Raw genomic sequence first — 23,521 nt, forward strand, 5'->3', positions numbered from 1 at the left:
TTTACAAACACCTCTGCAAGCAAGCCAATCTTGGCATACATGTGAAGTAACGCACATCCAATGAAAATGTTTGTTTCCCGCAAAGTCCTTAGTGAGAGTGCAAGCTATGAATAGGGCCATGAAAGTAAGTTCACCAAGGAAATGAGACTCATCTTTTCTCACTGTTGCGTATGATAAGATCGCCTCCTGGAACATCTTGTTCTCGACATAACCTATTATGAGAGAATTACATGGAGAGTTATAACCAGATGCCGCCTCACGATTTTTCCTGGTCATGTACGGGTTGGCATCTCTCTCTTTTGCAAAAGTGCAAGACGCACATACATCCCTCTGCTGAGTATTGGCCCAAAACAACCCCTTTTCCCATATGGCTAACATCCGCAATGGATGAAGAAGGCATCTGAAGGATCTTGCTCCCAATGTATTAATCTCTGATGGTGCCGTGATTCGCAAATCTGCACCCATGAAACAATATGAACATGAACATAATCACAAGAGAGGTTTCTGGGCAGGAAGAGGTCTCTCCAACAAGCCGCATGGTGAGTGAAATAATCTGTGTGTAGCAGCTTCTCGGGGCAATTCAGAACTTCTGAAAGGACTTGCAGAACAAGCGTAAGTGCAAAAGATTCTGTAAAGAAAGGGTTTCATTTCCACAGCAGAAACCATTGTTTTGGGGTTTTGCTCATGAATTGATGCAAACTGCTTTGTTTAGGGTTTCTGAGGTGCACTCCATGATTCAGAATCGTTTGTGGATTCATGTTGCTATAACAAATTATCTTTTTTGGGTTTTTTGAAGCGTAATATATGATGCAAAGTGTTTAATGGTGCAAAATGCTTTTGTTTGAGAGTACAATTGTGGTTTTTCTATGTTACGAACATTTGCGAAGTATGTTTTGTAGGTTTAACTATTTTTAGGTACAAATCTACTGATGGATTACTGGTGGGCTTAAGATGCTTTGTTGTAATTCATGATGAATGTGCCATAAATGACGCAGAACTTGCTTGTTTAAGGTCTATGCAGTGAGCTATAGCTATTGAGTCTATGCTTTTGTACGAAGCTTGCATGTGTCATCGACTTGTTTATTTAGCCTCCATCTGCTGTAGTATAAAGTGTGGATGTAGAATTGGTGTTTCTGTTGAATTCTTTCCAGGCAGAGCATTAAAGGATATTTTCTTGTTGTTGCAGGTATCTATATTTTAGTTGTGTCATCATCGGAGTTTCCGTGAATCGTAGCAGCCATGGCGGAACAAAGGTTAAGATAGTTGAGGTGTTTTGGCTCTAACAGAATTTCTTCTGTCAGAATTGACCCTTATTTTATACCTTGGATTGGCATCAGAATTTAACATCTTTGGTTATTGCATTTGGCATTGCTGCCAATAGGAGGTTTGAGCACGTTGGTACTCTAGCTTGCCTTGTGTACATGACATTGTACACCAAAAGTTGGTGCTTCATCGATAAAACTGCAGGCAGGTTTTTTCTCATCTGACCTTATCACAATAGTGCAAAACTTTTGCATCAAAAGGGTGGAAGTTTATACACTAGAATCATTAGCCAGCAGAATTCAAGCTTTGTGTTGTATTAAAATGGTGGAGGATGTGCCTAATGCTGTTTATCACTGCAATGGCGGTAATAAGAAGACCTACACAGAGGCCCCTGTGATAGATAATCGCATTGGCTGCAGCAATGGTAACTCGTCTGCAGGTTACACAGATCTGTGTGATGAACGTGTGCTTTCATTAGTTGCTAGACACGCCAACTGGAACCCTTTTTCCATCAGTTTCTTGTCATGTTTATGCAAGAAGACCGGGGCAATTTCCGATCGCCATCTTTGGCGGGAGTTCTGTCGATCTCGTGCGCCAAGGATGGTGTCTGACCTTCTTGCTGGCGCCAAAAACAGGCAGATTGATGGTGGATGGCGGGCACTTGGTAAGCTTTTCCTTTATTGTACTGGCTGCTATCAATTGGCTTTATCCTGCAACTACCCAATGCAGGCAGTTGCCGGTCATTTTGTGCGTAAGACCAGATTTTCGCGCACATCAGGTCGTTTTTTTCTGATACCAGAGTGTCGAAGAGATATTCTGTATGTGTCTGATCCATGTGAACATGATAATAGTCCAGAGGACGTCGGTTTGTTCCGAGGAGTATTCAGAAGTTTTGACAAATCTGAAACCAAGAAGCTTCTCATTATAGAGAGAGTGCCAATAAGCGAGGGTGAGAACTGTCCTTATTGCAAAGCAGGGGTATGGAACATGAAGCGTGCGCAGATGATTCCCAAGAGTGCAAGTACAAGGCTGGCTGCTTACAATGAAAACATAGACTATTCTGTTTGCCTGAACGGCCATGTGAATGGCACATGTGCGTTGCTACACCTTCCGGAATCAGACGAATCTGACGAGGATGAGTAGAAGTACAACTTCATTGTTGTTGCCTTGCCTCTTCTTCTCTCTATCTTATGATATTGTGGAATGATGGGGTTATCGAGCTACAGAATCAGCCTTGTGTTGTGTCTATGGCATGTGGGGTCTTCTTGGCATTCGCACAACATGCTCTTCGACTGTCTTGAGAGACCTGCCCTTTTGTACTTTAGTAACAACTACCACCTTGGGAAATTGACGGTGCATGACACATTTATTGTATGATATTATGATTGCATTCTGTTGCTTATGAAACAATCTCTTTTGCCCCGTGTGAAGAGCATTGTCTACCGTTTTACTTCATGTTTGGTGTATTGGCTGAGAACAAGATGGTTTGTATGACGGTGTGCCACACCCCTTTATGTTTGGCCTTGAGCTTGGCCAGTGTGGTCAGTGATTGCTGGAAGAACATCAATTTCTCAAGATGGGTGGATGTATTTGGCCCAAGGTTTTGGGTTCAACCGGGTGTCGGTGTAACCTATGTAGTAACTTGTCCACGGCTTTGAGCTTGGCCAGTGTGGTCAGTGATTGCTGGAAGAACATCAATTTCTCAAGATGGGTGGATGTATTTGGCCCAAGGTTTTGGGTTCAACCGGGTGTCGGTGTAACCTATGTAGTAACTTGTCCACACTCTTGTAGATGGTTGCATATACATACACACATCATGTTGTAGAGTTAGGGTGGATCGTTAAGACTAGCATTCATGGTGTTAACATGCCAATGACAGTTTATTACACAATGGAGATAGAGTAAAATGTAGGTGCAAATCTAGAATGATTGATTTAACCTGAGAGTGTGTACAAAGGGTTCATTATATAGAGTTGGCCTAAGCATCTCATTTGGCATCGTTGATGATACCATACAAAGGCTCCAAATCAACCCATGCAAGTTGCAAACTCGTGAGTGACTTATCATGCCACTTTAAGAGACCATTAACCAACGTTAGGTAAGTCCACAACCACTAGTAATGACCCCCATGGGTACCTACACCCTTCAATACCTTTTTCACACCCTACCACATGGTTTTGTGCCACATATGCATCTTGGTAGGAAACACGAGATACACACCAAGATAGGACAAAGCTCACAATCCCCAACAAACCTCTCCTTGGGGTTTGAACTATGAAAATAAAAAATAGTTGACCACTATTCTCAATCAAGAAGACTATCTCCAATCTAGGGACCATCTCCACTCCAAGAGACAATTGATGATACACACTCCAACCCAAGAGCACAACTCCAATCTAGGAGTCCAGCACACAGCTCTAGTCTAAGAGTCTGTAAAAAACCTTCATTGCCACAACTTTATTGTTTGTCCTTCTCCACTCCTACTTCTTCGTCTTCTGACTTTGCTACCCACATCATCATTGGTGGTGGTGTTGTCGTGGTCGATGCAGTAGCTTGCTCAAGAGCTTTATTGAATGAAAATGAAAAGCGATGGCTACAAGCCTTGTGGACTAGCCATCGCTTCAAGCCGTGGAGGAGGGGAGCCACACAATTGTGCATGCTTTTGTGCATGTCGGGGTCAAGGGCGCGTGGAGCATCCCTCCTGTGAGGACGACGACAATGCAAGCACGCCGTGGGCAACCCCCCTTGCATAGAGGAGCCGCCGACGCGGACTTGCACCAAAAGCACTGTTTGCGGGCTCTGTGGCTGCGCGCTGAGCAGGGTAGGACTTCACGTCACTGGGCCGGAGTTCGTACCTCAACACAATGAGCTCCACGGCGGGGGCGACCTTCTCCGCGCTGCTTTGAAGCGGCCATAGCCAACTGTGGCATTCTTTTTCCCATTTGAGGGCGCCCAACCCCCTTAGGGGTTAGTGGCCATACACAAAATTTAAAACATAAGGGGCGGTACCCACAGTGGGGTACCCCACCCCCCTACTCCACGTGCGGATTCGGCAAGGCTGGAAGGTGCGGCATAGCATCGACAAGGCCGACACAAATTTCGAGCCAAATTTTCTGCGTGTTACGTAGAAACTCAGAGATTTCAAGAACACTTCGACGGAGTTCAAGTACAATTTTTTTTTTTTGGAAAAATCAATTAACGCTTTCAAGTCTAATTGATTCGACTATCAAGAACTTGTGGAATTCTATATACGGAGGACAATTCGAATCACTCTCCATCGGGATACTATCGATTTTGACGGAATTAGCAAGGCTAATTACACTTTGGGAGTGCTCTCAATATCAGGTATTTTTTCTGACTACTACTTGCGCCGCACTGTCGCCATGGATTCGGATATCAATATGACATTCGATTTTGGGCAAAGTACGCTTGATCTTGCCAATGATGGTCCGTGGTCAGGTCCTCTCGAGGAGAGTACCCGCGACGCTACGGCAAGTGATGATACTTACGAATTGCTCAATATTCAAGAATTTCGTGCACTTCAAACACGCATGACAATCTTGGATGAAAATTTTAAAGCTTTAAATGAAAATGTTACTAAACTATCCACATTAGAAATTCAAATAATCCAACAGCAGTCCAAGAGTCCTACTGACACGCACATGCATGAGCATGTTTCTACACAAGGGCAGGGCACTTCTAATCTAGGGCAAGGCCCAAATGCTGATACGTTACATACTCTCACTGCATAAGAGGTGGATGAATTGTTGAAAAACACCAAACCATCGATTTTTAAGGGAGAAGATCGAGACCGCAATAAGGATGCAGTGAATATCTTTCTCAGCAAGTGGGATGGAATTCACACCTTACGGCGTACTCCGGACGCAGTCAGAACTCTTCAAACGAGCTTAACTCTGGAAGGCAAGGTCTACAAATGGTAGATGTCTCTCAAGGAGAAGAACATCATACCACAGAGTTAGACAGTTTTTGAAGCAATATTTAGCAAAGAATTTTTGCTTACAAACGAGGTCGATCAGAATTGGACGGCTTGGGACACATGTTCCATGCGACAATACCCATCACTACTTGAATATATCTTTCACTATCGGGATGTTATCCTCAAGTTGGAAGGCTTAGATACCTTTTAACAAGTACGGGGGTTCGTACGAGGTCTGACACCCGAGCTTAAGAAGTATGTCAAGACCCAAGACCCTAAAACACTTCAGGAAGCCATAGTGAAAGCACATATTCATGATGAGGTCGGACACCCGGGCTTAAGAAGTATGTCAAGACCCAAGACCCTAAAACACTTGAGGAAGCCATAGTGAAAGCACATATTCATGATGATCCAGATGAAAAGAAAACACATATAGTCACGTGCTTGCTAATACACATGGTAATACACGCACTCAGTATGGGCACAATAAAAGAAAATTTATAGTTGCCAATTCGGATGCATCTAAAAAACCCAAGGGGTCCAAGGGTCCTCTCTCCTCTGAGGACTTTGATAAAGCCAAGAAAGAAAAATTATGTTTTCAATGTTTAGGAAGAGGCCATGGCAAAAAGGATTGTCCCAAGCGGAAATCTGCTGCTCAGGGCAAGGAGAAAGTAGTGCACACGGTGCAACTGCCTCTTGAATCTTCCTCACGATTCTCTACAGTGGAAGTAACATACATTGAGGTGGTGCATGAATGTTGTCTTACAGCTTCCATGCGGCAACCAACCTTTGGACCACATGAGTTAGTACGTATGCACGGATATCTGCAAGGGCATAAGGTGCGTATCTTGGTAGATGATGATGCTACTCACAATTTCATCAATTACGGATTGGTGAAAAAACTCAAATTGTAACAGACTTGGACACTCCAAGTCGAGAATCAACCGCGACAACACCAAATAACCACTTCAAAACAATTCACAGATCACAATAGATTTGCACTGGCTCGGCGGAGTTCCGTGCCTAGAGATATTGGCCCCAAAGACTGGCGCCCCTTTCGGTATTTCTTTTTATATTAATCAAATCAAAGTACAAGAGAGTGGCTAGGGTTTCACTCTCAGACTCTGCGTCCAGATGCTCTGAGAAGTGAGACCCTCACCACTTAAAGATTACAAGGGATGCCCAAAAGCAGAGCCCCAAAAGCTTTTAAAATAAAAAGCATCAGTTCTCTCTCTCTCTCTCTCTCTCTCTCTCTCTCTCTCTCTCTCTCTCTCTCAGAGTCTTTTCTCATTTTTTAATAAAAAAAAGCAACATTCCAAAAAAATCGCTCATCATTTTTCAAAAACAATAAATAATTTTTTTTCAGACTCCGCGATTTTCGAAAATTAGGGTTTTTGGCAGAAATTAGGGTTTGCAAGAATTTTAGGGTTTCTGGTAGAAATTAGGGTTTTTGCTGTTTGCCACGTCATCACTTTGTGACATACCCCCTCGTGAAAGCATTGTAATCGACCGCGATTACGCCTGCAAAACCGACAAAAGCCATAAACCGTCTTAGCAGACACTGATTGTTAGTACCTACGTACTAGGAACACACATCTAGCACATGTACAAAATTGACAGTCACATCACACGACATCACAAGACATCACCAGACATCACAGGACATCACACGACATTCAACATTCATTCGGATCTTAGACCATGATTTATCGGCAATGTAGCTAGCAATCACATCTAGGTCCAATCGGGACCTCAACGATGTCTGATTGACTAACCCCTATTGCAACCATGTCTATTCGAGATCAATCAGACCAAAATGCTGCAGTCATTTCGGCTATCAGTTCCTGCACTCACAAGAAGTCAAGAACAAATCAGTATCATTATGAGGAATTCCATTTCATAAAGTCATCCAGCAGAATACTGTCAGCTCTCAATATCCCTAAAGCTCAAAGAGACATCAGTGACTTTAGTATCAAAATCGAGGCATCTGTTGACAAGGGAGCGGAGTGACTCCCCTCTTGTGCATCCCACTGCACCAGATCTCCGGCCAAGCTGAGTTTCTGGGTTCGGTTTGGAGTAGACTATGCTAAACCAAAACATCGAGGTAAAGTTTCACAATCCGAGGAGTATCTGCTAGGTTCTCCTCCTCCATCCACTTCGCATCAAATGCAGGAAAGTTCTTGAACTTAACCAAGAACCGCCTTCGGACTTTACCTTTCTTCGTATCGTTATGTGCCAAAATCTGTTCAGGAACAAGGATCTCCTCGTTTTCTTCCACTTTGGGTTGCTCATCAGGCTCCCCATCATCAGACACATCACCCTTAACAAGTTTCAAGAGACTCACATGCAATGCATTATGAATCCTCCAAGTATCTGGCAGTTTCAATCGGAAGGAGACATCATTTATCTTGTCAGTGATCTGGAAAGGTCCGTAGTATCGCATACTAAGCTTTGGAAAAAGCCTCTCCTTTCCCTTTTTCTTTCGTAGGCGTGCCTTCTCAAAAGTAAGAGCACCCAATCATCCTCGTTCAATTTCAAGTCGCGACGATGGCGATCCGTTGCCTTTTTCTGTCGTTCTTGAGACTCTGCAAAGTCTTGCGAACCTTGGCAAAAGCCGTATCCAAATCTCGCGAATATTCATCCGCTTCAAATATCTAATCTTTCGTGCTTAGGAAGGATGGAACCTTCGCAGCACTTTCAACAATCTCACATGGCGTCTTCCCCGTCGAAGAGTGTATCGTGTTATTGTAGGCAAATTCCATCAGATGTAAGTTATTTTCCCATTGAGTCTTTTGATCCGAGATACAAGACTTCAATAAATCTAAAATCACTGAATTGGCAATTTCAAATTGCGCGTCAGTCTGCAAGTGGAACGATGACGAGAACTGCAACTACGTGCCAATGTTCTCCCAAATTGCCCTCCAAAACAAACTCATAAATCTGGGGTCTCTGTCGGAGACAATCGTCTCAGAAGTGCCATGTAATCGGAAAATCATCGTGATCATTCTGTGTTCTTGGGAGATCAAAAATGAAATCCATTGCAATACTTTCCAAGGGGTGGGTGGGTATGGGTAAAGGCTGTAACAATCCCTGTGCCTTATGCCTGTCAAACTTGACCTTCTAGCATACCAAGCAACTGCGCACAAACTCTTCCACATCCTTTGTGAGTCTCGGCCCAAAGAAGTATCTCTCTACCCCCTTCATGGTGGTAGCAATGCCGCGGTGACCCGTAAAAGGTGGACAATGGCATTCAGTCATAACCTCATCCCTCAACGGCTGTGTAACGCACAACATAGTCTTTTTCATCAAGTAGCCTTCCCGAAGGGGAGTATCCAGCTACTGTCTCCCCATCCCGTATCCATGTGAAAATGTCTGCAAAATCTGTATCTGTGGCATACTGATCGACCATATCCTGGAAGCTCCTATGATGTATCGCGGAAATAGCCAGAACCAACGGCTACCGAGACAAAGCATCTGCCACCACATTCTTATGTCCCTCACATGGACAATCTGGAAGTGGAACTGTGACAAGATGTTCGCCCACCGCATCTGCTTTTCCGAAAGCTACTTCTGTGACAAGAAGTAGCGCAAACTCTGATGGTCTGTAAAGACAGTAAAATCCGCTCCGAGTAGGTAATGCCGCCACTGAGTAAGAGCATGGATAACTGCCAAAAGCTCTTTCTCATAGATCTGTGCTGTCATCTCCGGCCTAGAGAACAAACGGCTCTCGTAAGCTATGACATGGCCTTCTTGCATCAAGACCGCACGCAGACTACGACCACAAGCATCACAATATACTTCAAATGACTTCTGCAAGTCCGGCAAAGTCAAAATAGGTATCGTAGTCAATTTCTCTTTCAATGTCCAAAAGGCAGTCACCTCTGTGGGTCCCCACGAAAAAGGTACTCCTTTCTGTGTCAAGGTATGCAAAGGGAAAGCAACCTCTGAAAACTTTTGTATGAACCGCCTGTAGTACGAACACAGCTCCAAGAAGCTTCTAACTCCATGGACATTCCTCAAATCGGGCCAATCACGGATAGTCTCTATCTTGGCCGGGTCCATTTGCACTCCTGCTACTCTTGACACAATGTGTCCCAAAAATGTATCTCTGGTAGGAAAAATTCACTTTTCTTTGCATTAATCACTAACGTGTGATCTCGTAATGCCTGAAAGACTTGAAGCAGATAATCTCTGTGTTCTGCCTCATTCTTGGAGAAAACAATGATGTCGTCAAAGAAAGTGCCAACAAATAGCCTGTACTCTCGAAAAATCCTGTCCATCATCTGGTTAAATGTCGCAAGAGCATTGGTTAAGCCGAAAGGCATCACCAAAAACTCAAATAACCCAAAAGTCGTCCGAAAATGTGTCTTGTAGACATCTCCTGGTGCTATCCTGATCTAATGATATCCACTCTTCAAGTCAATCCTGCTAAAGCACGAGGATCCCTGTAACCTGTCGAGTATATCATCGTTCCTAGGAATCGAAAATCTGTTCTTGATGGTGATTTCGTTGAGAGCGCTATAATCGATGCACATTCTCCAAGATCCGTCTTTCTTCAAAACCAACAACACTGGAGAGCAATATGGTGAAGTACTATGCTGGACAAGACCCTTTTCCAAGAGGTCTTTCACTGGGTTCATAATCTTTTCATTCTGTACTTGGCTTACACGACAAGTTGGCCGATTCGGTGGCGTCCTTCCAGGTATCAGATCAATGGTGTGATCTTCAGGCCCTTTGAAAAGCAATCGGCATGAGTGTGGAGAAAAATCTTGGCGTTCTTTTGATCAGGTCAAAACATATTCAACCTTTATCCAACGTTCAGTTCTCTCCCAAAAGAATGAGTAAGAAACTGAAGTTCATCAAGTACAATCTCTAAGCCCTTCATTTATCAAAGTCGCTTTCTCGGCCCGGTAGTCAACCACGGCGTAGTTCTTGTGGTACCAAGGGATCCTGAGTAGAACGTCACCTGCGTGCCCTGAACACCCCTGTCATTGTAAACAAAGTTTGCCAATGCTCGGTGTAATGGCAACATCCCATCCGGGTGCCAGTCGAACTACCTCTACCTGTGGCGTCAGTCTGTCGAGCGTAATTCCAAATCGAGCTGCCAATTCCAAGTGAAAAGAAGTTGGCCTTGGCTCCTTCAAAAGAGCTTCCTGATCCTTCACTTTTCCTTAAAAAGCGGCAAAGTTTGTACTTTCATTCATTTGATTCGGTGCAAGTCCCACGCCATGTGGTACCAATTCTGCTTTTCTATCTGCCTTTTCTACCACATTCCTCAGCTGCTCTCTAACTCTCAGACCTGTCGTCGTCTTTATCATTTTGTTCTTTCTGTGCCTTTTTAGGACACTTCGCGGAGATATGTGCATGTTCCCCGCATCCAAAGCACTTCCCCTCTCTGATGAAGCGAGCTCTCTCCTCAGGAGTAAGCTTGGGTCGTGCATCCTTTTTCTCTGGGTTGCTCTTTGTCTTTCTACTTTTATTCCCAGAAGTCTGTTCGGCTCGTTGTGTCATGGCCTCATCTGTGAGGTAGGTCAGACTGCTAGAGTGAATGGCAAAGCCCCGCTTCGCATGACTCGTCAACACCTGAATAGAAGCTGACTTCTGTTCCAAGCAGTGATCTCGGATCTCTGTAGGTAGACCCAAGGTAAACCGCTCAATCTGTTCTCTGAACGAGATCTTCTTGAATGAAGAGGCGGGTAGAAAAGAGCTCAAGAATCTTTCACAATAAGAATTCACTGTATCGCTCTTGGTCATCTGGAGATGGTTCCAAGCAGCTCGTATATCTCGCTCAAACTCTTGAGTCAACTAAGAAGAAATAAAAAGCTTTTCAAATTTCAGCCATTTAACTGGCGCACTCTTGTTTAAAAGAAGCGTGGACCACCAAGTACGAGCATTCTCCTTAAGGTAAGAGATAGCTCTCCGAATCTTGGAGTTCTCTGAATAGCCTCCTCCCGCGAAAGCGATGTCAAACTGCTGTATAAAAGACAAAGCCTTCGAAGCATCTGAGTATCCTGAAAAGTATCAAACTTGATCGAGTGGTCACCTTCCTTAAACTCTCGGACTTTCTTGCTTTCATCTTTGAGAAAGTCATACTGGTTGGCTTTGTAAAATTCTTCTTGTTCGCATAAAAGTTTCCATGATCAGAATTTGAGCTGTCTGTAGACAAGTCCTCAGTAGAACTGTCAGTCTCTGGGCGAGATGTAGCCTTCTGTGCCTTTTTCTTGCCCTTTCCGAAGCTTTGTGTCTTGCTTCGCTTTTTGCTTTTTCTGTCTTCTTCGCTCGAATCTGAAGAGCTAGAAGAACTGTCAGAAGAAGAAGAAGAAGAAGAACTGGATACTCCTTCAAATCGAACACGCTTCTTCTGTTTCTTTGCCTTGTCGAATGTCAACCGACGACCCAAATATCCCGGAAAGTCAGTGCCTTTCTTCTGCTTTTTGCCTTTCTTTTACACGTCGAAAAGCTGAGCAATCCGTGCATTAACCACGTTCTCTAGTTCCTTCTCCGTATATTTCTTGGAGGCAGAAGGTTTCTTGAGAGCGGGTTTCGGGAGTGGTGTTGTGGTTCTTTGCCACTCCATCTGTACCTCTTCCAAAGAGGTCTGGTTCATATATTTTGCCATCTTTGGGTCCTTGGCAAAATTGAGCATCATCTTTGTTGCATCGCCGATCAATCGACGACGCTCCATCTCTCTTTGCTCCGCCTGAGTAGGCCGAGGCGGGCCATACTCTCTGTCTGAATCTTCGTTGTGATCCTAGCCGGCATCTCCAGATGCAGAGGGAGTCGACTGATCATTGCCTGAAGCCATAGGTGCCGTGGAAAAAAAATTCGGGGATCGGATTTCCCATAGAAGAGAAATCGGCCGTGCTCTGATACCACTGTAACAGACTTGGACACTCCAAGTCAAGAATCAGCCGCGACAGCACCAAATAACCACTTCAAAACAATTCAGAGATCACAATAGATTTGCACTGGCCTGGCGGAGTTCCGTGCCTAGAGATATTGGCCCCAAAGACTGGCGCCCCTTTCGGTATTTCTTATTATATTAATCAAATCAAAGTACAAGAGAGTGGCTAGGGTTTCACTCTCAGACTGCGTCCAGATGCTCTGAGAAGTGAGGCCCTCACCACTAATTTAAAGATTACAAGGGATGCCCAAAAGCAGAGCCCCAAAAGATTTTAAAATAAAAAGCATCAGTTCTCTCTCTCTCTTAGAGAGTCTTTTCTCTTTTTTTTATAAAAAAAGCAAAATTCGCGTCGCTCATCATTTTCCAAATTTTTTTTTTCAGCCTCCGCGATTTTCGAAAATTATTGTTTTTGGCATAAATTAGGGTTTCCAAGAATTTTAGGGTTTTTGGCAGAAATTAGGGTTTGTGTTGTCCGTCACGTCATCACTTTGTGACACAAATTGCCTTAAACTCTGAGTACCCACCGCTACAAGGTAGCAATGATGAATGGACATGATACTGAAATCTGGGATACTCAATGCTGAGCTGCTCCATTGGAAATACAAGGGTACTCCACATGCTTGGATTTTCAGGTTATGAATATGGAAAAGGTTGATGTGGTTCTTGGTAGGGAGTGGCTGCATAGCTTAGGACCATCACTGAAGCGTAGCTATGAGCATAACAGCTTGATGTTTGAATCCCATGGCGCACATGTGTTGTTGTTAGGAGAAAAAGATATACCTTCATCACCACTGATTTGTACCGCTGAGCTTATGCAGCTCGTTTTTGATAATGAAATAGATCAGGTTTTCTTGTGTTACTCACTGTCTCATTTTGTTTCTAACATTGAGTCTGTTGAACATTCCTCAACGCCGCATGCTTCTCTCTTCTTTGTTCCACCAAGTGCTAATTCTAAACAAGTAAACGTTGCTAGTCAACAGAAATTATTAAAGGAATTTCAAGATGTATTTCCTAATGATTTGCCATTTGGATTACTGTCGACATGATCCGTGCAACATAGCATTGACGTGGCTGCAGGCTGTAAACCTGTTAGTAAACCACCTTATCGTATGAGTTATTCAGAAGTTGCTGAGGTGGAATGTCAGCTTGTTGACTACCTTAGTAGAGGGTTTATACAACCCAGTTCTTCACCATGGGCTTCGCCTATCCTTTTAGTGAAGAAAAAAGACGGCAGTATGCGCATGTGCGTAGACTACTGTGGCTTAAATGCGGTTACAGTTAAGAACAAATATCCATTGCCCAGAGTATATGAGTTGTTTGACAAGCTCACTCATGCTCGCATTTTTACGAAAATAGACTTGTGGTTAGGATATCACCAAGTTTGTATTCGACTTGCCGATATACCCAAAACTACATTCTGAACACGGTTTGGATACTACGAGTTCTTGGTGATGCCCTTTGGGTTAACCAATGCACCCGCAACATTCATGACACTTATGGATAGTGTCTTGAATCCATATTTGGGCAAATTTGTCATTGTTTTCCTTGATGACATCCTAGTCTATAGTGCTTCCGAAGAAGAACACTTACAACATCTTAGGCATGTGTTTGAGTTGTTACGCACAAACAAATTATATGCCAAGGAATCTAAATGTGATTTTCTAAAAGATGAAATTCACTATTTAGGGCATGTTATTTCAGCTAACGGGTTATATATGGATCAATCCAAAGTGGATACCAGAAGAATTACAGATTTTTTTGGGGATTTGCAGGTTTTTATCGAAGGTTCGTTAAAAACTATGCTCAAATTGCTGTTCCCATGACGGATCAACTAAAAGGCAAAGGTAAAGCTTTTCAGTGGGGATCCGCTCAACAGCACAGTTTCGATACGCTCAAGGATGCATTAGCTACAACTCCTATACTGGCTATTGTAGATCCTTTGAAACCATTCGTTTTGGAAACGGATGCCAGTGACCGTGCTATTGGAGCAGTCCTGTTACAAGACGGACGACCGATTGCATTTGAAAGCAAGAAGCTTGATGCAGCTCAACAGAACTATTCTGCTTACAAACGCGAACTCTATGCAATAGTGTCTGCCTTAAAAACATGGCGGCATTATCTATATCGTGATCAATTTGAGATTGTGTTTGACCATGAAAGCATCAAATGGTTTACACAACAAACGGATTTGAAGGGTCGAAAAGCCAGGTGGGCCGAGATTCTTCAGGAATATGACACCAAGTTAAGGTATCGCAAAGGCCAGTACAATGTAGTGGCGGACGCTCTAAGTCGAATGCCAGAGATCAATTCGCTCTTGTTCACGAACTTCGTAGTGAATTTTTAGATTCTCTCAAAGGCAAATATGAGCAGGATGAAGCATATTCCAAAGTGTGGAGCCATGTTCAAAAGAGAGATCCTTCTCACTCCAATGATGATAGTGTACATTTAACCTCCACACCTAGTTCTCCTTTATCAAGTGATGAACTAGAGCGATGGAAGCATTTCACCATTGACAATGGGTACCTACTCCATAAGGGGAGAGTTTGTGTACCGATGGACACAGACATTCTGTGCCAAATTCTTTATGAATGTCATGATAGTCCAAGTGCAGGGCACCCAAGGATTAGAAAAACTTATGCTCTCGTACGACGATATTTTTTACTGGCCAGGTATACATGGCTTTGTTCAAGCTTATGTCTTGCATTGCCAAAAATGTTGTTGAGAGGCACATGTTAGAAACTGACTCTGAATAGCTAAGTCGGATTTTGACTTATCGGATATTTACTGAGCTGTATTTTGCTAAGTCGGATGTAACTGTCTTTCAGTTGCAGTCTGCTGAATGTCTTGTGACTGGGTAGTTAAGTCGGATTTATCTATATAAGTGGGGAATGTATCTGCGCAAGAGGTATCTGTTCTCTGATATGAATGTGATGATGATGGTGCAGTGCAACAACTATTCAGTGTATTGTCTCTGCTTACTCTGATATTTTTGAGTAGTCATGTTTACTGTGTCTGAATTGTTGTTAATGAAGTATGGTGGAGTAGATGGTTATTCTTGCTGTGTATGATGTTCATGTGTTGACCTAACCCACAACACATTTGGCGATCCTGCTGGGTTAACGTTTATTTTCAAGTAATGATGCATGTCAGAGGGAGACAGGAGAGTAGGAAGAGTGTACTACACAAGGGCTCAAGCACAGGCTGGAAACATTGATCCATTTAACTATGATCATGACAATCAGCAATCACCCGATGCTCAGGGGCAGCAACCTGTAGACCAAGGAGGGGTAGGATCAGGAGCAGCAGGAGAAGAGAGAGTGAGGCAATTTATTGGAGCTTTATTCCTGGCAAGAAGAACCACCAGGAGAAGGATCCAGTTTGACCCACTTCAGGGGGCTACCAGGCAAAGACCTAGGAGACCACCACAACCCATTCCAATGGCTCAACCACCACCCAACCCAAAGGTCAAGGCAGCCAAGTTTAGAGCAGGGAGTAAGGAAGATGCTGACTGTCATGTGGCACAGTTTGAAACTAAGTGGCAGGCAAGTGGCTATCAGGTGATGTATGCTGATGGAGTGAAGATGGAACAGTTTGCTGCCACATTGGAAGGAAAGGCCATGAGTTGGTTCAGCCAATATGGCATTGCACATTTTGCTACTTATAATGCTTTGAAGCAGGCATTTCTGCAGAGATTTAGAAAGGAGAAGACTCCGACTGATGTCCTGAGAAAACTCAGAGACATTAAGCAAAATAAGATGCTGGTTGAAGACTATGCACAGAAGTTCAGAATTTTAGTAGAAAGATTGCAGGGGAATGAAAGACCCACTAATGAAATGTTAGCAGGTTATTTTTTGAAAGGATTGAGAAGCAGCTTAAAGGGAGCAGTAGCTAGCATTGATATTGCTAGAGGTCTGGATGACCTTGTTACTGCTGCTGCAAGGGTGGAGAAGAGACTTGGCATGACCAAAGCAAAACGAAAAGAAGACAGTGACTCAGATTCAGAAGAAGCATCTGAAGACACAGATTCCAGTGGGAACTCAGATTCAGATTCACCATCAGACAGTGATGAGGAAACAGAAAAAAGAAAGAAGAAACAGAGCAGTAAGAAGAAGAAAGTCAAGCAAAAGCAGAGTATTGAGCAAGATTTGGTAGGCAAACTTAAAAAGTTTGGTTATTCTGTTGTAGCACCTAAAGAAAAAGTGTATTGTCACATTTGTGAAAGGGATGGACATAGTACTGCTAGCTGTTGGTATAATCCAAAGAATAGAGGGCAGACAGCACCTAACATAGGAAGAGGAAGACCAGAAATTGGAGCAAATCAAGCAGTACCATTTAGGGGAAGACCACCATTTCAGAGGGCAAGACCTCCTAGACCTCCTTGGAGAGAGCAGGAGAACAATAATAATAGGAGACCTTGTGTGTACTGTGGTGCACCAGATCACTGGGTAGGTCCCAATTGTGCTTTATGGGTGAAGCATAGGGAAGAAAGGGGAATGCCCATTGTGAGATATAATTAGCCCAATCAACCTGAAAATCAGCAACAGCAGCAGCAACAAAATCAGCCAGCAGCTCAGGCAAATGTAATCTTGTTTGATGTGTTTTCTCAGGATAAGCAGATTCAAGATACTGACCAAGAACAGGAGCAGCAAAGGAATGAAGAGGAACATCAATGGGCTTGTGACTGTAACCAATGTGTGCAGGAGGATCATGTTGAAGTTCTAGCAGTGACTAGGTCTAAGGATAAAGCACCTTTGGATTGGAAGGAGCAAAAAGGGGTAAGAGACCAGGTTACAAAAAGGATTGCCAAACACCAGGCAAAGCAGGTGGATATTGAGGATGACCCAAAAGAAAAGGAAGAGCAGAATAATGGGAGCAAGGAGGTGGAAAATAAACAGGATAAGGATTGGTTTGAAATACTTATTAGCTCACCTCTTCAATTATCTTTGGATCAGTTGTTGCAATTGGTTCCAGCTTTCAAAGACAGATTGTTCAGAAAGCTGCAGAACCTGAATGGACTTGGCATAATGGACAGGCAGTTTTCTCCAGCAGCAGCAAATAGAATTGATCCAGCAGATGTGGACTTTGTGGTACCAGTTATTAAAGTACACTTTCTTGGAGAAAATTTTGATGATGTGTTATTGGATGGAGGCTCTGGGGTGAATATTTTACCAGAGGCAGTGTACAAAAGAATGGAGTTGGGAGCTATGGCTCCAGCACCTTTTCAGGTGAAAATGGCAGACCAATCTAGGGTACAACCTTTGGGAATTCTCAAAGCACAGGAAATTCAGGTGTCAGGATTATCCTTTTTTGTTAATTTTGTGGTACTCAGAATGTCAGACTCAGCAGCTGCATATGAAATGCTATTAGGAAGGCCTTGGTTCAGATTGGCTAAAGTAAGACAGGACTGGGGAGAAAATGTTGTCATATTGAAAAAAGGGAAAAAGAAAGTAACCATACCTATGAGGGGAAGGAAGATGGTTCCATTAAGTGAGAAACCACTGTTTGCTCAGACTATTAATTTTGCTGATGAGGTCACAGATGACCAAGAGGAAGAGTTCTTGAAGGCCAATCCAACTGTTGTACCTGTGTTTGAAGTAGATGTGGAAAGCATGTTACAGCAAGGTAAGGAACAGGATGAGCCAGATACAGGTTTAGCACCAGGACAGACAGTGCAGGGTAAGGAACTGTTACAGTTGGTGGACCAGAAATATGCTATGTCTGATAAGGAACAGATTCAGCAGGAAGAAAAGGAGGCCAGGGATATGGCTGAGAAAATTTATGAAAAGAAGTTTGGGGCATCAAGCAAGGTAGAAAAGGAGGAGCTTCAGGAGCTGAATTTCGGAACAGAGGCAGAACCAAGAATGGTCAGAGTGAGTGCACACATTCAAGGGGAATTTCTGGCACAGCTGTTGCAATTATTGGTTGATTATAAGGATGTGTTTGCTTGGGATTATTCTCAGGTGAGAGGCATTGACCCAGCACTACATCAGCATAGGATTAATTTGAAAGAGGGTGCAAAACCAATTGTGCAGCAAAGATATAGAATGAATCCTAACTTTGCCAAACAGGTGAAGGAGGAGCTTGATAAGCTCCTGGCAGTAGGATTCATTAAACCTGTACATGAAGTATCATGGTTGTCTCCTATACTGGTTGTGCCAAAGAAAAATGGAGCTTTAAGAGTATGTGTGGATTATAGAAAATTGAATGCAGCAACCATTACTGATCCCTTTCCTATGCCATTTTGTGATGCTGTGTTGGATGCAGTAGCTGGTCATGAAATGTACAGCTTTTTGGATGGTTTTTCTGGTTATAATCAGATTAGTGTTGCTGAGTCGGATCAGCATAAAACAGCTTTTATAACTGAATGGGGAGCCTTTGCATACACAGTGATGAGTTTTGGGTTAACCAATGGACCACCTTCATTTAATTTTGTTGCTCATAAGGTGTTTGAACCTTACTTACAGGACTTTATGAGAGTCTTTGTGGATGATTTCTCAGTGTTTGGAAAGAAGGATAAACATCTGCTACATCTGAAGCTCTGTTTTGAAAGATGCAGACAATTCAGGATGGCTCTGAATCCTTATAAAAGTGTAATTGCTGTGAGGAGTGGAATACTTTTAGGACATGTGGTGTCAGAAGCAGGAATGGCTATAGATGTCAAGAAAATAGAAGCCATTCAAGCAGCACCAGTTCCTACCAATGTTAAAGAGTTAATGAGGTTTGTTGGACAGACAAAGTGGCACTCCAGATATTTGAGGTATTTGTCTAATGTATGCTTGCCATTAACTCAATTAACAAAGAAGGATGTGGCATTTGTATGGGATGAACCTCAGCAGAAATCATTTCAGATGTTGAAGAAAATGATATCAGTAGCACCAATTTTGCAGCCACCTGATTGGTCATTGCCTTTTCATGTGTTTGTTGATGCGTCGGATATAGCAATAGGAGCTGTACTGATGCAGGAGAAGGAGAAGGGATGGTTCAGACCTGTGTATTATGCAAGCAGGGTTCTCACAGGTGCAGAAAGAAACTATCCTGTGACAGAAAGAGAAGCTTTAGGGATGGTATATGCATTGAATAAGTTCAGGCATTACTTGTTGGGGAACAAGATAGTTTTTCATGTTGATCATCAGGCCTTGTTGTATTTGATCAAGAAGCCACTTCTTACTGGAAGGCTTGCAAGATGGATGTTGTTGTTGCAGGAGTTTGACTTTCAGATTGAGCATACTCCTGGGAAGGAGCATGTAATTGCAGATTATCTAAGCAGGATTGAAACAGGTGAAGCACCTATTGGGGTAGATGATGCACTTCCTGATGCTCAGCTGTTTGATGTGCAGACTACTGTGACTGAGTCTTGGTATGATCAATTGCTGATGTTTTTGACTGATGGAACTATACCAAGGGAGTTCAATGCTGATCAGAGAAGAAAATTTGCACTGAAAACCAGACCCTATTTAGTTATTGCAGGGGCACTATATAAGAAAGGCATTGATCAAGTGATAAGAAGATGTGTGCCAGAATTTGAGCAAAGTGCAGTCTTGCAGGAAGCACATTCAGGCACAGCAGGAGGGCATTTCTCTGGAGATATTACAGGGAAGAAGATTTTGCAGGCTGGATTATGGTGGCCCACAGTTTTAAAGGATGCACATGATTATGCCAAAAGATGTGTAATTTGTCAGAAAACAGGTCAACCTGATTCAAACAGGGATAGGATGGGGGATCATCCTATTTTGCCTTTGGAACCTTTTCAAAAGTGGGGTTTGGACTTTGTAGGACCTGTCAAACCAACTTCCAAGAGGGGATGCAGATACATTTTAGTGGCTACAGATTATTGCACTAAGTGGGTAGAAGCAGTAGCATTGAAGGATAATAAAGCTTCAAGTGTGGCCAGATTTCTTTATCATAACATTATGACCAGGTTTGGGTGTCCAGTGGAGCTGGTAAGTGACAGAGGAACTCATTTTCTGAATGAAGTAATTTCAGAGCTAACAAGGACACATATGATTATGCACAAGAAGTCTACAACATATCATCCACAGGCTAATGGTCAGGCTGAGAGCTCCAACAAAACACTGGTAAGGATTTTGAAAAAGATTGTGACAGAGAATCAGAAGGATTGGGATGATAAGTTGGATTCTGCCTTATGGTCCTTTAGAACAGCTTTCAAAGTCACTACTGGTATGACACCATTCAAGCTGGTGTATGGGCTGGAAGCTGTGGTGCCTATGGAGTTTGTGGTACCAAGTTTAAGAGTCTCAGCAGAGAAGCAGTCTCCAAAGTGGTCAGTACTACACAGGAACAAATATCTGATGCAGCTGGAGGAGGATAGGTTGGTAAGCTCTTACATTACTGAAGTCATACAAAGAAGAAGACAAGCATGGGTGACCAAGAATGTGAAGTTCAAGATCTTTCAGGTTGGAGATTGGGTAATGTTGTACAACTCTAAGCTGGGACCACATCCTGGTAAATTGTCATTGAGATATCAGGGACCATATCAGATTGTGCAGGATAAAGGACAAGGGACATTCATCATAGCTGATGTGTTTGGTACAAGAGTGAAAAAGGCAGTTAATGGTTTCAGGATGAAGAAATTTCAGGGAAAGCCACCTCATTTGGACTGGCCAAGTGTAGCCTGTATGACTGTAATACCCCTACAGTCAGGAGATTCAGAATCAGCAAAAGGAAAAGGAAAAATGCTGGCTTGCATGGATTTGAGGAGGTCTTTTCATAGTATCCCATATAATTCACAGGTTGGAGGAAGTAGGCAGTTCCAAAGTGCACATCCGATTCAACATTGTAGATGTTGGAAGAGTACCTGTGTCGGAACTGACCAAGTCGGAATTTTTAATAAGAAATTATTAGGCCCGATTAATAACTTCGGAGAATGTGCTGAAAAGAAGTTTCGTAGCACTTCAAGGATACTGGGTGGAGATATGTGTGCATGGTGCAGCGAGTATAATCATACATGCAACAAAAGTTCAGTACACATGCAGCAGCGCGGAGCATTCGGGTTTTCGCTTGAAGAAGCTTTATTCAGTCCTGCCATGCCGAAAGCAAAGCAATTGATGGCCATGCAACCACAGCCTGATGAGGAGCAGACCGAAGGTTCGGGGCGACGGTTGAGAAGCAAAGCTTTGCCTATGCGGCTTGACGTTAGCAGTGCAGACGAAAACAGTGACTCTGCAGAAGAGGAAACGCCAACGCCGACTCCTGTGTCAGAAGGTAAGGTGATGCAAGCATTAATGGACCCTTTTATGGACTTCAAAGTTGACATAGATTGTCAGGCAGAGCGCAACGCCATATGGTTGCAGCAGGTAGGATTGTATGAGTTTGCGATTCTGCCTTGGGAAGAATGTAGAAATAACGTATATGCAAAGTCTCAGTTGGAAATACTTAGGAAGACTAAGGGGAGAGTGTCACCGCATGTGGTACTCAATGTGGAGTTGGTGTCTGAGGTGTTCAAGCTGCCTTTGCATCCTAATACACCTATTCCAAAGTGTTCAGAGGAAGCACTGAAAAAGGAGTTTGGTCCAAGAGAAGGAGGCAGGCAGTATTACATGTTAAAGAATGTGGCATATGCTAGGAGAGAGCAGCTTAAGTGGTACTTGGAGAGGCTATGCTTTATTGTGAAGTTTGATTATATGTCAAAAGAAAACTTTGCACCATTAAGCTATGCAGAGCAGGGAGGAGAAGTGAGCTGGGCTCACTGGGTGTATGAAAAGTTGGCAGCAGAGATTCATTCTTCAGACAAGAGGAAGACACAGGCAAATAGTAGGTTATGTGGTTACTTGTCAGCATTGTTTTTTTTTGCACAGAGAGTACAGAATGGTGAAGCAAGGTGGCCTGTGAAAGCAGAAAAACTGGTGCAGGAGAAGCAGCAGCCAGTTCAGATTGAGCATCCCATCATGGTGCATTCTGAAAAGACAGGATTTGTGAAGTTTAATGCTAAGCATATGGAGGCTTATGAGGATTTGGTGAAAGCCAAATATACTCCAGGAGAGGCCTTTGAAGAAATCACAGCAAAAATGCAGTTTGCAGAATTTGGCACCATGGATGTTGATTCACCAATGCAGGTAAAAGCAGAGGAAACACCAATAAAGCTTGGTAAGGCTTTCACATTATCCAACAAGAGGAAGAAGTCTGAACCAGTCAGCAGAGTGTTTTCCAGATTAGACTTTAGTGCTGAGGAAGTCTCTGGAGTATCAGTAGATACTGGGAAATTGGACAGTGACAAAGTAGTTCAGATGCTGCAGCAGGTGCAGGAATTTGTGAGGCAGCAGAATAATATGCTGAAGGTTCAGAGTATGCAAGCTGAAAGGAATGCAGAAAAGTTGATGGAGTTTAAAGGACAGGTGTCACAGGTGAAAGAGTTTGAAGAGCAGATAGCTATGATGAAAGTAAAATATGAGCAGGATATGGAGGAAACAGTGGGGAAACAGAAGATGGAGTTAGCAAAAGTGAAGAGATCATTGGGGGAGTTTAAGCAATGGACTGAGAAAGTGGAGGCAGCGGTTGCTTTGGAGTTGGAAGACATGGCAAAGAGGAATGCAGAGTTACAGGTCACTGTGGAGATGCAGAGGTTGAGATTGGAACCTTTGCAGATACTAGAGCAACAGATGTTGGCACCGGAGGAAATTAGCTTGAGTGCAGTATTAATGAAAGAAGGAGAAGTGTCTATTCTCAAGCAGCAGTTAGCTTTGGTTGCACAGGAGATGTGGCAAAAGACCAAGGAAAGAATGAGATTTGTCATTAAGTATCCATATGAGGTGCTAAAGGCAGGGTTAGTGCATGAGGTAGAAGCACAATTGTTGAAGGAAGTGGAGGAATTGCAAAAGGAGAGAGACTGTTTGAAGCAGCAGGTTCAGCAGATGGAAGAGAATAAGAGACAGCAGCTTGCAGAGGCAGAAAAGAAAGAGGAGAATTTTACTAATAGTTTTTTGATGCAGGATGTAGCTGAGGAGAAAGTGGCAGAAGAGCAGATTGATACTGTGATTGCAGATAGAGCACAAGAGGTGGAAATGGGAAAAGCTGATGCAGTAGAGTCAGATGCAGTAAAGGAAGCAGAGCTGGTGGATCATAAAGTGAATGCTGAGGACCAGAGTAAGGAAGAAGCTGTGCAGCAGAGGGTGGATTCCTGATCAAGGGATCTGTGGATCCGGGTCAGATTTCTGCGAAATCTACCACCGGGGCGTGCCATGTGTTGAGAGGCACATGTTAGAAACTGACTCTGAATAGCTAAGTCGGATTTTGACTTATCGGATATTTACTGAGCTGTATTTTGCTAAGTCGGATGTAACTGTCTTTCAGTTGCAGTCTGCTGAATGTCTTGTGACTGGGTAGTTAAGTCGGATTTATCTATATAAGTGGGGAATGTATCTGCGCAAGAGGTATCTGTTCTCTGATATGAATGTGATGAT

General features: G+C 43.2%; 2 protein-coding genes across 2 annotated transcripts; both read left to right on the forward strand.

The window, feature by feature from the left end:
• The first annotated feature begins 274 nt into the window (after positions 1-274).
• On the forward strand, positions 275-2,687 carry LOC147429302 (EID1-like F-box protein 2). Its single transcript, XM_086495004.1, has 5 exons — positions 275-282; positions 513-539; positions 1,187-1,253; positions 1,338-1,398; positions 1,472-2,687. Exons 1-5 carry the CDS (start codon positions 275-277, stop codon positions 2,404-2,406), a joined length of 1,098 nt encoding a protein of 365 aa, XP_086351130.1. The 3' UTR covers positions 2,407-2,687.
• An 18,404-nt stretch (positions 2,688-21,091) lies between these two features.
• Positions 21,092-23,242, forward strand: LOC147429303 (uncharacterized). The gene is made up of 3 exons (XM_086494922.1): positions 21,092-21,316; positions 21,920-22,078; positions 22,178-23,242. The coding sequence occupies exons 1-3, from the start codon at positions 21,092-21,094 to the stop codon at positions 23,240-23,242; spliced, it is 1,449 nt and encodes a 482-aa protein (XP_086351048.1).
• The last annotated feature ends 279 nt before the right edge of the window (positions 23,243-23,521 follow it).

The sequence above is a fragment of the Adiantum capillus-veneris genome, chromosome 22 (genome assembly GCF_014529385.1).
Source record: "Adiantum capillus-veneris isolate H3 chromosome 22, ASM1452938v2, whole genome shotgun sequence".
NCBI classification, from domain to species: Eukaryota; Viridiplantae; Streptophyta; class Polypodiopsida; order Polypodiales; family Pteridaceae; genus Adiantum; species Adiantum capillus-veneris.

What these genes read in the sequence shown, in the direction of transcription:
- LOC147429302 (XM_086495004.1), top strand. An exon ending in TCTCTCCAACAAGCCGCATG is followed by an intron (nt 540 to 1,186) that starts GTGAGTGAAATA and finishes TTGTTGTTGCAG; the next exon opens with GTATCTATATTTTAGTTGTG. An exon ending in TAGGAGGTTTGAGCACGTTG is followed by an intron (nt 1,399 to 1,471) that starts GTACTCTAGCTT and finishes AACTGCAGGCAG; the next exon opens with GTTTTTTCTCATCTGACCTT.
- LOC147429303 (XM_086494922.1), top strand. Translation starts at nt 21,092, where the DNA reads ATGCAGCAGCGCGGAGCATTCGGGTTTTCGCTTGAAGAAGCTTTATTC. An exon ending in AAACGCCAACGCCGACTCCT is followed by an intron (nt 21,317 to 21,919) that starts GTGTCAGAAGGT and finishes TTTTTTGCACAG; the next exon opens with AGAGTACAGAATGGTGAAGC. An exon ending in TGGAGGCTTATGAGGATTTG is followed by an intron (nt 22,079 to 22,177) that starts GTGAAAGCCAAA and finishes TCACCAATGCAG; the next exon opens with GTAAAAGCAGAGGAAACACC.